We start from the raw sequence: 16,366 nt of genomic DNA, 5'->3' as shown, positions 1-16,366 counted from the left end.
ACTTTCATTTGTATTTGTTTGAAAAGCTGTCAACAACAACTGTTAACAACCACAGAAACACAGCCAACAACTGGATGGCCTAAACTCCTGCTTCAACAAAATAAACATATTTCACATCTCGTGAACACCTCCATGTCTTACATCTGCATACAAATGATGGACTAGATAACAAACCCACAAAACATGCCTTTAAACAAATGACCCTTCAGTCAAGCATGTAGAAAACGACCATTAGGACTCTTTTTCAAAAGATGAAACACTTCATCATTATCTCCATTTGGAGACCAAGTTAACTTCTCCCAAGTCAACATGCCATCACATGCATGTCAAAACAATCAACCCTGCAAGTTAATTACACATACATGTTCAAAAACAAGGAAATATCAACATTCCTGTGTTCACGCATCTCCTGCTCATGCATGCATTTCATCCTTCAACTTTCACTTAAGCACGCTGTACTTTCGAAGCTGAAATGAAATATAATGTAGATGCATCAATAGACATGCAATCTTAATCAAATAAGAACTCTAACCATTTCTTACCAATCCTTTTCAAAGGTACTACCTTTGTCTGCACATCAGCATCATCATGTGAATCATCCTGAGACACATCATTCATGGAATCTTCCTTTCCATTTCTACCATCTTCTCTTTCCACTTTCTTCAGCTTTTGTGGAAGCATTGCTAGATTCAGAGTCCAACATTTTGCAGCAAGATGTCCTTGCTTATGGCAGTAAGTGCACTGCATGTGCATCCTCTTGACAACATGATTTGCCTTGTCCAATGGACCCTTGGCTTCTTGCTTCTTTTCCTTCTTCTGCTTCCTGTATGTGGCCATTCTCTTCCAACATCTAGAAACATTATGGTTATCCAAACCACAAAAGGAACAAGCAATTCTTTCCCCATCTCTATGTGGAAATTTATCATGCTTTGCAAAATCAAAAGGAATATGTTTAGAACCAGATTTATACCTTTCTCTTTCACCTTTATTGCCTTCATGAGGAGGTGAAGCAAATGAAGAAGTGGCTCCCTTTGGAACCCCATCAATCTCTTCAAGGTTGTTAGAGTCTCCCCAACTCTCTGGTTCAAGTGTGTGCTTCTGAACACCTGCATCCTGCAAATGATGTTTCAAGCTATTGCATTCCTCCTGAATACAACCTTCACACTCTTGAAGACCTGCAATGCAACTCCTTCTTGGAGTTGTTTTAATGGTCTTTATGGCAACTTTGGAACTTTCTCCATAAGCTTGTCCATAGCCAAGACCCAAATACTTAGGCCTTTCCTCAATTATTATTGGCTCAACAATACCTTGTGCATGTCTACCCAAGCCTTTTCCTTCATAGCCCATCTTGGACATTAGCTTGGAACCTATGCCTTTAGTATGTTTTTCAAAAGAACCAATATAAGCATTCTTAGAGGAATTTGAAGACAAACTGGAATGGTTTACCTCTTCTTCAAGCTGATACTTGACCAAGGCTTCTTTGGCAACAATGAGTTGTGACTCCAACTCGTGCACCCTCTTCAGGTTCATATTTGCAATATGAAGTTGCCTCTCCATTTCCCGTAGTCTGTCAGAAAGCAACTGCTTCTTTTCCTTCATGGAATTCAACTGCTCTCTAAGTATGCTGCTCTTCCTTCCATCCTCATACATTTCTCTCACCTTGTCCATCATGATGAGAAAGTCTTGCTTCAAGTCTCCATTATAGAGTCTTGTGATGAAGGAGGAATTTGAGGATTCACTTGTAGAAGTTGTCATTATACCAATGAACAAAAGAACTTCAAACAAGATTAATAAAGAGCTTATTTAAGCAACCTTTTGCAACAAACCTCTTGTGCTTCAAGGATTGCTTTGGGGTCCTTTGGGGTAGAAAAATGCCTTCAACCCTTCTTCCTTCTTGTCCTTCCTGGACTGAGTTATCAACAGCTTTCCCTTCACCTCTGCAAACTCAAACAATAGTCAGTCTGCAACAAGCATACAATCAACCTTTGACTGTTTAAACACCTTTTAGACAAGCAATCTTTGCTCTGTCAATCAAGCATTCTGATATAACCTTCTTTGAAGGTGGAGTTAATCAATCTCAGGCTCTGATACCACCCGATCTGAAACCACCCTAATATTGCACTGGGTCCGCCTTTGGCTGCTATCGCGCTCTCCACCGTCGATCTACGGGATCTCTGATCCAACGGTCACCATGCATTTTCGGGCGGCTTAGGAGTACGGGGTTACCCACTCGAAAAGGTGTTTTCCCTGTTCCTCCGCCAAGCCATGCGTCGTTCATTGTGTGGGATTGGGCACAGCTAGCCCAAAACCATTTACCGCTTGAGGCCCGCCTGAAATCCGCCTTTACGGAACTCAAATTATATAGATCGCGCCTAAATTCCCCTTCGGGTCCGGTTTTATCACTTTCGGACGTTTTCCTTTGTATTTGTAAGAATACATTAAAACAATAAAATACCGTTGATTGGCTTTATGGCGGACTTCAAACAATATACATTTGCATTTATAAACCCTTTCGGGTCCGGATTCATCGCTTATCGCATTGCATATGTGTTTTGGGTAAAATCCCAAATACATGGGAAATACGTGAAAATTCGAATTCCCGGACCTGAAATTTTATACAATTGGGCTTTGAAAACTTATCGGGTCTGGCTTTTTTATTGGCATCGCTCATCGCATCGGCCCTGTGTATCGGGGACGGTCGATCTCTCGATCTACCAATTTCGGCGATCGCAATGTCGCTCGCCCTAGGGTCCCGCCTTAAGTCCCATGCCATCGCCGACACCGATCTGCCGATTTCGGCGATCGGCATATCGCATCGGCCTGGGGGGTCCTTACCTTATGTTATATGTGTAGGCCTGCCTCCGACCCGATATGTCGGGGATCGGCAATCGGGGGTGGCTTTGCTCTCCGCTTAAGTCTGCCTTTGGCCCTCCTCCGATGCGATTTCCCTTTATAAGGGTTTTTGCTCATTTTAGAGGATTTTTCCTCTTTTTCTAAAGAACATAGGGCATCTTCTTTTGGTGATAACTTCTGCATCCTAAGTCCATTTTTGCCCATTCAAGTTGCAGTAGATTCAGAATGAAAAGATCTCTGCAATGGGGCTATGTCCAAGAACTTCCTTAGACTTTCATTTTCCTCTGTGAGGAACACTTAGACTTAAGAGTCTATCCAAAATCCATTTTGGATCAACCATCAAGGACAAGTTTCCTATTCCAGTCGTCGATGATCTCCTAGATGAACGCTTTGGCGCCCAATTCTTTACCAAGCTGGATCTTCGTTCAGGCTATCACCAAATCAGAATGAAAGTACCAGACATCCCCAAGACAACTTTTAATACCCATGAAGGTCACTATGAATTTTTGGCTATGCCCTTTGGTCTTTGTAATGCACCATCCACCTTTCAAAGTCTCATGAATCAATTTCTAAAGGATAATAAATTATTTGTCAAATTGTTCAAGTGTTCTTTTGGAATGAAAGAGGTGGAGTACATGGGACACATTTTAATTCGTGTAGGAGTACGAGTGGACCCAAAAAAGATTCAGACAATGCAAGATTAGCCACAACCTCAGACCTTGAAAAGTCTACAAGGATTTTTGGGTCTCACAGGATACTATCACAAATTTGTCAAAAATTATGGACGCATTGCCAAACCCTTGATGAGTCTTCTCAAGAAAAATGCATTCATTTGGACAGAAGCAGCTCAACAGAGCTTCTTGGATCTCAAATAGGCCATGTGTTCCACCTCGGTTTTGGCCCTTCTAGATTTTACAAAATCCTTTGTGATCAAATGTGATGCCTTAGGGATAGGTATTGGAGCAATCTTAACGCAAGACCAATCACCTTCACAAGCCAACAATTAAGTGGCATAAATTTGGGTCAATCCACTTATGAGAAAGAAATGATGGCCATATTACATGCAATAGACATTTGGCGAGCATACTTGCTTGGATGTCGTTTCCAAATATGAACTGACCACCATAGTCTGAAGTATTTCTTGGAGCAGTGCTTATCCTCACCGCAACAAAACAAATGGCTTACCAAAATGTTTGGCTATGACTATGACATGCCTACCTCTATTGTGTCTGATTGAGATACCACCTTCACCCGCAATTTCTAGCAGGAGCTTTTCAAGCTACACAACACACAACTCCAAATGAGTACAACTTATCATTGCCAAACAAATGGTCAAACTGAAGCGGTAAACAAATGCTTGGAAACCTACCTACAATGCTTTTCTTTGGATAGACAACATCAATGGGTGCAGTGGTTACCTTTAGCGGAATGGTGGTATAATACTAATTATCATGAAGCAACCAAGATGACATTGTATGAGGTGTTGTATGGCCAACTCCCACCTTCTTATCTTCTAGGATCTTCCAAAGTATAGGCAGTGCATAAGCTACTTCAAAACCGCGCTGCCACTCTTGCTCTTTTAAAAGATAATCTCAACCAAACACAAAATAGGATGAAGCAACAGGCTAACCAAAATCGCTCAGAAAGGTCTTTTCAAGTTGTTGACTAAGTATTCCTTTAACCCCAACCTTATAAGCAAACATCTCTCAAAGAAAAGGGCTTCCAAAAGTTAGCTCCAAAATTTTATGGGCCTTATCAAGTGGTTCAACGTATTAGCTCTGTCGCCTACAAACTAGCATTGTCAGCCACTTCCAAAATCCACCCCGTCTTCCATGTCTCTTGTCTCAAGAAAGTCGTGGGGCGCAATTGTAAGGTTCAGACCATCCTGCCTGAATTGGACGAGGAAGGATCTATTTGGCTCCAACCGGAACAGGTCTTGGATTCCAGAGAATCACATCTTCGTGGTCGCACTATCAACAAAGTCCTCATCCAGTGGAAAGACACCTTACCAGAAGATGTGACATGGGAACCAATAACTATTCTTCATAAATTTCTGCAGCTTTAGCCTTAAGGACAAGTTTGTTTTTGAAGGGGGATGTCATGTCCCCTTTTTATTTTCCTCTATAGTACAACCAGGGTGGATTTCCAGGGCACGAGACGACTAGGTCATGGGAGCAGGTTTATGTCATCATGGGTTTCGGGGAGTTTTGAGGAGTTTTTATGGGGTTCGATGGCATTCGCTTGGCATATTCATCATCATGAGTAGTTCCACACATCTTGTTTTTGGTTCTGTGGCATTCCGATAATTCCCATAAAACAGGGTTATTATTGGGCATAACTTAATTAATTATGCTTAAGGTGGCATTCCGAGAGAAATATTTAACAGAACACCTTAGTGTAATAGCTCATTGGAACCATAATGAAAAGATCTACAGGATGGGATGCTGAGAAGTGATTTCCAGTGGTTGGAGAGAGTATGGTGGGTGATTTACCATTTTCCCAACTTAAAAATGACTTTAATTAGTCATTTAATTAAAAAAGGAAAATATTAATTAATGGGAAAGGGCCAAAAGTGACTTAAATAAATTTAAAAGTCATTTAAGACAAAGTCAAGGAGGAGCTTCTAGAATAATAATAAAATAAGATACTTCTAGAAGTTTGGATCTCTATCTATGGAGTCTTTAAAAGGAGGAGGAAGAGATCATTTGGGACATCTTAAAGTTGTGTATTTGTTTCTTGTGGAGAGGTTTGGAGAACCGGGAGTTCCCAACTTTAGTTGTAGCCCAAGGACGGAAACCCTCAGGTGATTCAGTGAGAGTGAGCGAGCACCCATCTCTTCCCTTGGTGGATCCATTAAGGATTCACAGGTTGCAACTTATTGATTTTTAGTTTGTTTTGGAGGTCAGTTGCGGCATTATTGTAGATCTATTTGGGGCCAACATCTCAGCTGTATTCCTACTCTTGTACTAGCTTATTTGCATATTAATAAAATAACATTGAGATCTTCTGCATGTTTATATTGTCTATTATTTAGTTGCAGATTTTATTTCCCATTTTTGCCATAAATTTTGTGGTTCAATTTGAGCAAACTATTTATAGAGCAGATGGCTAAATTATTTTGAAGCAATTTGCTGCTAAATTTATTTTTGGAATACTACAGGGGAGGGCATGTTAGGGTTTGACCCTAACCCCTTTATTAATGTAATAAGCACAAGGGGCCTTGTAAGAGTCATGATTAGTTAGTTTAATAAATATAGCCCGTAAGCATTGTAAGTAGTTGACCTGCATTGTAAAAAAGGGACCACAATTAGTTATAGCGAGCCATAATTAATAAATAAAGTGGTTAACTTACAATATGTAAGGGACCACGAGTAGTAATGGTTTTGGGTCTCAAGAAACTATATAATGTTGAAGATAGTAAGGAAAGGTTTGTCTTGTGTTGTGTAATTGAGCTCTACTCTTCTGGAGGTTGCCCCCTCGAAGAGGCAAGTGAACAATATTTCTGCAGATCTTAATAAAATATTTCTATTGTTGACATCTCATTGTGTTATTTTCTGTGGTATATCTGGCATATTTCGCACTTCTGATATTTTCTGCAGGTCAAGCATGCTACATTAAATTCGTTGATGAAGTCAAGGCCCCATTGCTGAAATGGTCCCTGTACAACCACCAGTTGTAGAGGTAATGCAGCCAAATTTTTTCTACTGAAGAACTGACATGGCTAAGATTCTCTGACAAACTTATGGACATCAGTAAAGATGGATGGTCAATAGAAGCCACCCATAAGGATTTTGTGCATGATCGTTCTAGCTGCATGATGGCCACCACACAATCCTTGGTGAAACCCTTTGATCAAAGTTTGGGCTTCCTCAAAATTCACACATCTCAATATTAGCCCATCAGGGCTTCGCCATCCTAACCCTTCATCTATTTGTGGAGTACTATGCTTACCTCTGGACTATAGAGGCCATTTAGAGCCCCTTTGTTGATGTATTTTGGTTCAGATATCGATTGCACTTTTTGCTATTTTGGTTATATTCTTGCTATATACATGAGAAACTTTGCATATTTATGTATCATGATTTGGATTCACAGGGATGTACATAACTATATGTGTGACAATATATATATATATATATATATATATATATATATATATATTGAATATTTTATGTATTTTTTGGTTGACTGGGTTTGTTTCCAGTTTTTGTCTGGTTCCAGTTTCTGGGGTTGACTGGTTCAATGACTGTTCTGGTTCTGATAACATTGCATTGACCTACCTTTCTGGTCATTTGCCAGACATTAATATGATTATCTAATGTGTCTTATCTTATCTCTAGGTTCTGTCTCTCTTTCAAGCGTATCATGTCTGGGGCTGGACATAATATGACCCTCTAATTGATGCCTGAAAAGAGTATCTACAAGGATAGGATTGATGATCATGAGAACTGGAAATTGGTGATTAACCGAAATACTGAACCATGTAGATCAACAAGCATCAAAGATGCATTATTAAAGAGGGAAGAATATATTCAGTTCACTGATAGTTGGAGCTGATACCTTTTGATTGCTTCAAAGCAGTGGCAATTAGCTCCAGTGACTTGAGACACAATAAGTTATAACTTGCATCAATTACACTTATTTTGTTTGAATGTGAGATGAGCTTGGATAACATAGTTGCAGCAGCCAAGCCACCATGATTTTTTCTGCAGAACTCCAGCATGTGCAAACATTAGCATTGGAATTTAAACCAAAAGTTGATAATTCTTTTTCTATTATAATACCCACTGCAAAGGTGTCTAAAAGTCACCACTTCAAAAGTTAGTCACATCATAAACAAAATGTTGAAGAATAGTTACCTCATGTTCAGATAAACAAGATCTTGGCTATAGGAAATTGCTTCCTGAAGTTGGTTGTAGCCAGTAGGACCAAGTCCAATGCCTCCAATGTCAAGCCTTTCAACATGACTTCTTTTCAGAAAGTTTGCTAGAGACGTTGCTATAGAACTGCATTTGATGGTAATCTTACATATAAGTGATGGATTTTTGTGGGACATTACAATTTAATATAGTATTCTCATGTCTTGGCGACTTTATTATCATATACTTACCTGCCAAGGCCATTATGTGCAATTGCCAGTGAATACAGTGGCCTTTTAAAAGTTGATAGACTGTCAAAAAGTGAAGATGCCCCTGCAAAAGAAATGTTGCAATTCGCAATCTCGACATCTACCAATTGTTTATCCCTTTCAGAAATCTCTTGGAAATAGGGAATGAGAGTTCTGCAATGAGTTCAGTCCAAAGTTATACCATCTCTCATGTATGAAAAATCAATCCTATTTGCTGATGTTAAAATACAGATTCAAATTCCTAACCTTACACCACTGTCTCCTATAGGATTATCACTCAAGTACAGATTTTGCAACTGAGGCATACACTGCAGGAACATTTTTAATATTTCCACATCCTTGCTTTCTAGAAAGTTTCCCCTGAGATCAAACAACTAATTTTCATAAATTCCAAATGTCTCATGGACTTGTAATGAGAAAAACAATAACCCAATGTTTAATGGAAGTGTTAAGGAGGCTTAAACCTTAGATTAAGAGTAGTTAGTGATCGCAAGAAATGTAGTTCATTTGGCAGTAATGAACTGAAATGGGGAGAAATCTCACGTTGCCAGGAAAGCCAGCCAGAAAGCTGCAACTTCAACAAAGAGATCACTGATGAAATGGCAATCATGGAAAGAACTGATATATGATCTAATGTCAATACTAACCAAATAAAAAAGATTGTAATAAAAATTTGTTCATATTCAAGATTAGCTACAAGTTTGATTAAACAAATAAAGGGATCATAATACAATGTAAAGAATGCTCACCTTATTGTCACAGAGTTCGAGAACAGATAGATCAGAATCACACTGACAAAGAGCATTGAATATCAATCCACCAGTTTTGGGTTCAAAGCCATTGTCACAAAGTTTCAGTGAATGAAGATATCTGGCAAGACATATTTTCCAGTCACATAAGTGTTTTCCAGTATCATACGTTCTCTATAGAAGATTCAAGGGTCAAAATATAAAAATAGGTTGAAGACCATAAGAAAATTTACTTAATTATGCAATGTAAAAGATTATAAAGACAATGACAAAAAACATTGCATGAATATAAATAACTAGTCAGCAATGGCTTTCTCTAATGTTTTCCTAGAGACTATTTGGACTTGGACACAAAAGTTACAGAAATTGGGGAAAATGCTACGCATTTGCCAAAGGGAAGGGCAGGAATGACATAATAGAATAAAGACAAGGAATGCAATGATACACATAAAAGGTGTAACGAACAAGGTTCGTATACGCAGCGGAGTAATCTTCATGATACTTGGAACATGTAAACATCCATAGTAGGACAAGTAATTGTATATTGAATAGTATATAAAGAATTGATATGAGATGATTACAATGAGGGTGAGAGCCTGCTTATATACCCTAGGCAAATACCTCTTCACCAACGATTATGTCCTTAGGGACATACCTTTTCATTAACTAGTTACTAATTAATCATTATTTATTATTATTATTGTCTTACATTATTTGGATTATTTTATACATATTTTTATTCATAACATTGCCTTCCTTTTCAAAAAGCTTTGTCCTCAAAGCTTACTGACAAAAGGGCTTGATCTTTTTTCTCGTTTTGAATATTTTCTCGTCTCAAAACTTTCATCTTTGTCGATACAAGACGATATGATGCGAGTGATAAACAAAATTATCGAACTGAGAATGGATCAGACCATCCTAGATTAACCTTCTATGGAATCTTCCGATCACTGGAATTTTCTAATGAATTGTTATCATAGCACTGGATCTTGCAAACTTCAGTATTCCTTGGAACATAAATCTGTTGCTTCCGTTCTGAATGGTTCAAATATGTAGACTGACTTAGTTGTCTGCTCTTGTGATTTAGATGTCGATAAGGAGTTCTTGCAGTTTGATCTTGCCCTAATCTGTTTGTGGTGATTTCCCGATTTACTTCAGGTACTATTGTTGTTGAGTTGGTTACTGAATCATCACTTGGAATTTCCATTGTTTGAATTGCAATATCTGAATTGGTTTTAACTTCTATAGGTTTCTCTTCTTCTTGAGTTGTGATATTGACTGGGTCGGAGTTCGTATCTTTTTCTTCAACTTGGACTGAAGACTTCGACACTTCTTTCGTGATAAATTCTTCTAATTTGTTGTTCAATGATTTCTTATCATTTTTAAGTTTCTTAATTTGAGTGAGTAGACTCTGATTATGATTTTTGAGACGTAAGAGTTCCTCATTTTCTGAGTCAACTTTATTTTGGCATTCAAGCTTCTCATCTTTTAAACACTTGATTTGTTCTAATAATTTTTTATTAAGGTCCTTTAAGCATAAATTTTCCTCTTCTTTCTCTAATAGACTTTTGTTGAATTTCTTGTCGAAACTTTCTTTTTCTTGTTCTAACTTGTGCTTCTTAGTTTTACACTTTTTGACTTGTGCAAGTAGTTTCTGGATATGATCTTTTAAACGAGAATTTTCTTCGTTTTTATTGGATATGGCTTCCTCAAGCTCTTTTTGCTTCTCTGATATTGAGTTTTGATTCATTTGAGGTATCAATTTCATAACATCTTTAAAGTCTTCTGATGAGGACATTATCGATTTTGACTTCATTGTCATGTCTTGAAATGTGATCATCTTTCCCTTATAAGAAAACATCATTTTTTTCTCTATGTTTAACATGAACGCACCCAATTCTCTAAACCAAGGTTGACCAAGAATTATGTCAACCTCTATGTCATACATTTTTACAACACGAAATTGAGATCTGTACTCATAATGATCTACTGTTACTTGTAAATCATTAATTCATTTTTTTTTCCAAAAAAATCTGTTGTTTTGCCTACACTGGCTTCTGAAATTAATAGTCGATTCGCCAGATTAATATTTATGTAATTTTTGTCGTTGCTTGTACTAATAGCGATATTAATTTTTTTCCTTTGGATAGTCCCTCTTAATGTAATTAACTCATGATGTGTGATTAAAATACCCTTATAGGAAAATCATCCTAACTTCATTTCTAAATTAGACTCCATTTTGTGTTTGTCGTGATAAACATAGGGTTTTTAAAGTAACCCCATATTTTTATAAACCTTCAAAATTTAAATACTTTTTCTCTTTTTAATATAATTTGATCCCCTTTTTGTACTTTATACTTTATGTTGACCTTTTTCCTCAATGTATTTTTTTTTAAATACCCCTTTCCCTTTTTATTTTATAATCTCCTTAATATATATTTTAATATTGACTTTGTGATTCTTAATATGCTAACTTTGAATTAATAAGAGTAAAACCATCATGATTTATGGCGGTCGTTGTTGGGAATCACGATTGTCGTTAGACCAAAACTCGAAAGTGTTAGTCAATGATCGCATCGCCAGAGATAAGAATCCACTAGAGGCAGTTAGTCCATGTCGCGAAACACATGGGGAGCATTGGTTTATCCAATGTCCAACAATCTCCCCCCCCCCAACGTGAGTTGGGTGTGTATCGAACTCGTGACCTACGCTTTGATTCCACTTGTTGGGAATCGCGATTGCTGTTAGACTAAAACGCGCAAGTGTTAGTCAACGATCGCATCACCAACGATAAGTATCCACAAGAAGCGGTTAGTCCATGTCGCGAAACACACAGGGAGCGTTGGTTTATCCAATGTCCAACAGTCATACAATGGCAACGATTTCAAGCTACTATCAGGTAGAATTATCTGAAGATGTGGACAGATTGATGGTGGGTAAATCGTATGGACAGTTGACAAATAACTATTACAGGTTGAGGTGGGTGGCTTTGAAACAGATGGATAGACGAGTAGGGGCTTATTGTAGTGGCTACAACCACCCTCCAAAATTTTGTCTTAGCTTCGTTTTGGAGCCTCCCTGCCAACCATTCTTAGCACCATATCTTGCACTGTCCAAGTACATATGCTTCAATTGAGTTTTAGTGGCTTATCAGCTTGTGTTTGCTAGCTTAGTTGCCTTCCACCCGCAAGTTGACCTCCCAGAACTTGGTCATTTTCTAGATGTTGTGCTCACTTGGAAAATTGCGCAGAACTGGAGGGGAACCAACCTTCCTCTCCAAAATTGCATAGATCATCTAGGCAACCTACTGCTCTCCAGAAATGTGCAGAGCAGCCCATCACTGGGCTTGCTCTCAAATTTTGCGCAATTATGGCTGACAGCCAGGGCTTCAGTCCAGAAATTGCGCAGAGCTTGAGGGGCAGCCAGACCGACTCAATCCAGAACTGCACAAAGTCACTCCAGGGCTTGCAGTCCGTTGCATGCGCTCCCAAGTTGACCGGTTCCCTTCAGGACTAACCAATCTTGATTTGCATTCATGGGTTGCTTTTACTAAAAAAGCGAAAAGCATCCCTAGATTTTAGGGATCCATTTTTAGCAGCTGGAGGTTACATGCAAAAGTCGTTTTAGAAACCTCCCGCCAAGTGTCACTTTTTCCTATATTTGTGGCATGCACGTCATAAGCCTCGATCTTATCAAACTTATTTATTTGACGCTTCAGAGCTCATTCCTCACTTCGATCTTGGAGCTCTGGCATCCCACATCACATCTAGGAGCATTCGACACACTCAGCTCAGCTTTTTCTGGGTAAGTCCGCTTTTCATGTCTTTTGTTGCTTTTCTGTCGCTTTTTGTATTTCGGTTTGTGTGAGTGTTGTTTGCTTGGTTTCATTGAATGCTTGTTGTCATTTTAATGCATGTTAGCTTGTAGAAGCATTGTTTCAGTTTTTCATTTGCATCTCACTGTTGTCGCATGCATGACACTGTTTCTGCACTGACAGTCGCCGTTGCGGCGACTCGCTTCACACACTTACTTGTTTTCCTGTTTTCCGAATCTTGCACTCACTGTTTGCATGCATGATCATTCACTCTTGTTTACACTCAGCGTCGCCATGCATTCAACGCTATTATGTTTTTTGTCAGTGGGTCTGGGCTACATTGGCCCAGACCTTGCCTTGCCCGGCTTGCACTGCGCATTTCTGAGAGTGAAGGCTCTGCCTTCCTCTACGCAATTCTGAGAGGCAGTGTCCGCTGGCCCCTGGAATTGCGCTGATGCATTTGACCGGGTTGTAGTGCGCAATTTCAGTCCTCAGCAAGCCAAGTTGGACTGTGCTTTGCGCAGTTTCAACAGTCAATTAGCCCACTGACAATCCAGGTTGTGTTCTGCACAGTTTTGGCAGTCAGTCTCCCAACCTCCCAGTGAAAATTGTGCAATCTTTCTAGTCAGTCACCTAGGTGTGTTGCATGTCAGTTCTCAAGTTGTTTTTGGTTTTCAACTGACGAATTGCTTTCCATGAGTGTTGCTTTGTCTCCAAGTATCACAAGTGTTCGTCCGTCTCTCAATAGTACAAGTACAATGGCTTCCAAGAGAGAAGGGTCAAAGGATATCGTTGAGAGTGCAACTGGAGATGTAGTTGAGCAAATGTCTATGAGCTTGCCCATCTATGAAGACACTAAGTTGTTCATAGACAAGGAGATCAAGATGAAATGGCAGGACATCAATGACACCTTTTCAAGCACATTTGAGGAGAATCTGGAAGACCGCAGGGTCTATGTCAACATACACAAGTCTGGCTTGTACCGGATTGCATGCAGGTATCCCGCGTTTCCATACGCAGACATGATCCGCTGGACTCGCATATTGATCCAGAGACAATGGTGTTGAGCATTGTCAGTGGAACACAACTTGCTACCTTTAGGGCAAAGGACTTTCAGGAGATGTATCACTTGCCGCAACCAGTGATCACGATGGATACACCCTTCACCAGACCCAACAGTAGTGCAAACTCAAGGGACATCTTGAAGAGCTGGGTGAAAGAGTCGTCTAAGTTCAGGACGACACCCAACCAGGTTTACAAGACAAGGATACTGCGGAAGGCATATCAGCTCTTGGTCATCTTTGCATGTCGCTTATACGGCCAAGAGAGCATAGAGACCTTCCCACAGAGTTGGGTGATTGTGTTGGATCAGTTGGTGAGCGAAGGAAGGATTTTTAACTGGTCTGACATGTTGGCTCTCAAGTTGAAGGAATAGGTAACAGAAGCCCAACATCCGCCCAAGGGTGAGCAAGCAAATCTTTTCATGTCCGCTTACATACTTGATGCAATCTGTGCCCGTCAGCAGTTCCTAGGCTTGGGTTGGGCATGGACACCTTCGGAAACCTCCGTGCACACTTATCGTAAGTTATTCTCTAAATGTAGCTTCTGTTGAAATTTCTAAGTCTGACACGTCAGAAATTCCTACTGCATTATCTAGTTTATTTCACCTACTTGTTTATCCTTAGCAAGTTATTTATTCATATAAATACTGAAAATAAACACAAATGCAGCCTCAACTCAGATATAGATCATCAACTGAAATAGTAGACAAACACACAAGGACACCGTTATTTTTGACCAATCATCCTCGAAAAACCCAATGCGGGAAAACCGGTGCAGTAGTTCTGAGGGTTTTATTATTATGCAGATTTCTTGAGTACAACTAGGGTGTCGAACTGCCTCACCCAACAGAGATTGTTACACGACAGTAATATCTCTCCTCGGAAGCAAATATTCAGCTTCTTAGCACTAGTTTGCCCCACGAAAATTCTTCCGGCGCTTCTCCAAGGCTCTGCGTCAGCCCTGCTAACCTCTGCGTAGCTCTGGAACCCTCTGTGTCAGCTCTCCGGCCTTTTGCGTCACCCACGCAGGCCCCTCAGCCCTTGCGCAGTTTCTAGTTGCCTCGCGTGGATCCCGTTGCCTTTGGGTAGCCTCTTCAATCACTGCGCTGACCCTCTGGCACTATCTCTGCCTCTCTGCTATGTACTCACTGCCCCTCGCTACAACTCAGATCACTTGTTCGAATTTTCTCAGCAAACCCCACTCCAGAAAATTGAACTGACTGATCAATCTTGATGTATCTCCAACTGACCCTCAAGCCTCCTCTTATACTTTTCATGTTGAGTCTTCAACAACCGAGATTAAGTATCTAATCAATGGCTAAGATTAGATTTGGCTTGATCCATGTCATTTAGAACATTCTCACCCAGTTTTATGTTAATACCCATTAATATTTTAATTTTCCTAAGTTTAGACTTAGGAACTCTATTAAAAATATAAATTATTTTAATATCTCTCTAGCCGGGTGGAATTTTCCCAAACCATTTCTGGGTCTTGGAGATCTCATGTGCTTTAGCCTCTCCACCAATTTTCATGGCTAGAGCACATCTGATGCTACCACAAATCAACAGCTTCCGTGGAGTTATGATACAGCTATCAGACTACTTCGTCACCCTGGTATACAGGATGATCTTTGAGTAGGATCCACCATGCATGTCGCAGGCAATGATGGAGGCACTGATCGACATAGCAGATTCGTATGCCTCACCCCTTGGCACCTTCATATGATTGTACAGCGGGGAGAAGGCTCTGCATGTTTTACCGAAGTTTGCCATAGATAAGCTAGGCATGCAAGAAGTGTCATATCACATCTCGATAGGGTTGTCAGCTAGACTGCATAGGAAGAAGAAGGCACCTTGGGCCGCTCTTCCTTTGTGCATCGGTTTGTATGAGATCCGAAATCTCAAGCATGTTGAAGCCGAGACAAAGGAGTTCAAGAGATTCACTTTCGGTAGCAAAAGTTTCAATCTGTATGACCCGCACTGCTTAGTAAAGGACCACTATGTGAGAGTATATCATTCTTGGATCCACGGGGCGTGTCATTGCCCTGAGTAAGACCCATGGAGATACTGCTATCACTTCTCAAGGCTCAATGAACCGGTCAACATAGTTGTAGAGTGGTTAGCAAAGCAAAAGGCATCAGCATCTTAGAGAGCAGCAGCAGAGGGCAGTGAACCTACGCTTGACAAAGGCAAGAGGAACATTGCAGATAGCGCAGAGGCGGAGCAAAGATACAAGTTCAAAGCAGACCCACTTGTGTTGAGAGTAGCTTTGGAGATTGAGGCTAAGAGGCGACAGGAGGATCGCGCAAAGGCAGAGGGAGAAATAGAAGCTGCAGGAAGCAAAAAAGAAGTTGCAGGAGTTGAAGCAGCGACTCGGGGAAGAACAAGAGTTGCACAGAAGAGAGAAGGAAGCACAGCAAGAATAGGAATAGCAGGAGGCGTAGCATGCACATATTGATGAAACTGCACCCATACAGGTTATTGACTCATCCGAGCAGTTGGCACAGAGTAGATAGGGTGAGTAGTCGCAAGAGCAGGACTTTGCTCAAGAGATTGAACAGATGCTAAAGCAGATGGACATGGACATGGTGCAGCCCGAGTTAGATCAGGATATTGACCTCATGCCTCAGGACCAAGAGGTCACCCCACCGGCTTCACCAGATCTGGAAGTAGAGCAAGTCCCGAGGTATCAAGGAGACACTGAAATCCTTGAAAACAATCCGGAAGCAGAAATGCACAACATATCTTTCGACGAGTCGCA

The 16,366-nt window shown here is 40.2% G+C and overlaps 1 protein-coding gene across 1 annotated transcript in view; it reads right to left on the bottom strand.

Annotated features, from left to right (window-relative positions):
- Positions 1-16,366, bottom strand: part of LOC149217992 (uncharacterized) — an 87,495-nt gene that overhangs the window by 35,145 nt on the left and 35,984 nt on the right. Inside the window, exons 3-8 of the mRNA XM_089383710.1 lie at positions 8,731-8,851; positions 8,446-8,549; positions 8,228-8,341; positions 7,964-8,134; positions 7,713-7,859; positions 7,414-7,559 (exon numbers count right to left, since the gene is read on the bottom strand). Of these exons, the coding sequence (XP_089239836.1) occupies positions 7,414-7,559; positions 7,713-7,859; positions 7,964-8,134; positions 8,228-8,341; positions 8,446-8,549; positions 8,731-8,851 (803 nt within the window). The remainder of the gene's footprint in view (positions 1-7,413; positions 7,560-7,712; positions 7,860-7,963; positions 8,135-8,227; positions 8,342-8,445; positions 8,550-8,730; positions 8,852-16,366) is intronic.

The sequence above is a fragment of the Pinus tabuliformis genome, chromosome Q (genome assembly GCF_031772625.1).
Source record: "Pinus tabuliformis cultivar Carrire ecotype Pingquan chromosome Q, CPIR1, whole genome shotgun sequence".
NCBI classification, from domain to species: Eukaryota; Viridiplantae; Streptophyta; class Pinopsida; order Pinales; family Pinaceae; genus Pinus; species Pinus tabuliformis.
This window is presented reverse-complemented; position numbering and strand designations above follow the sequence as displayed.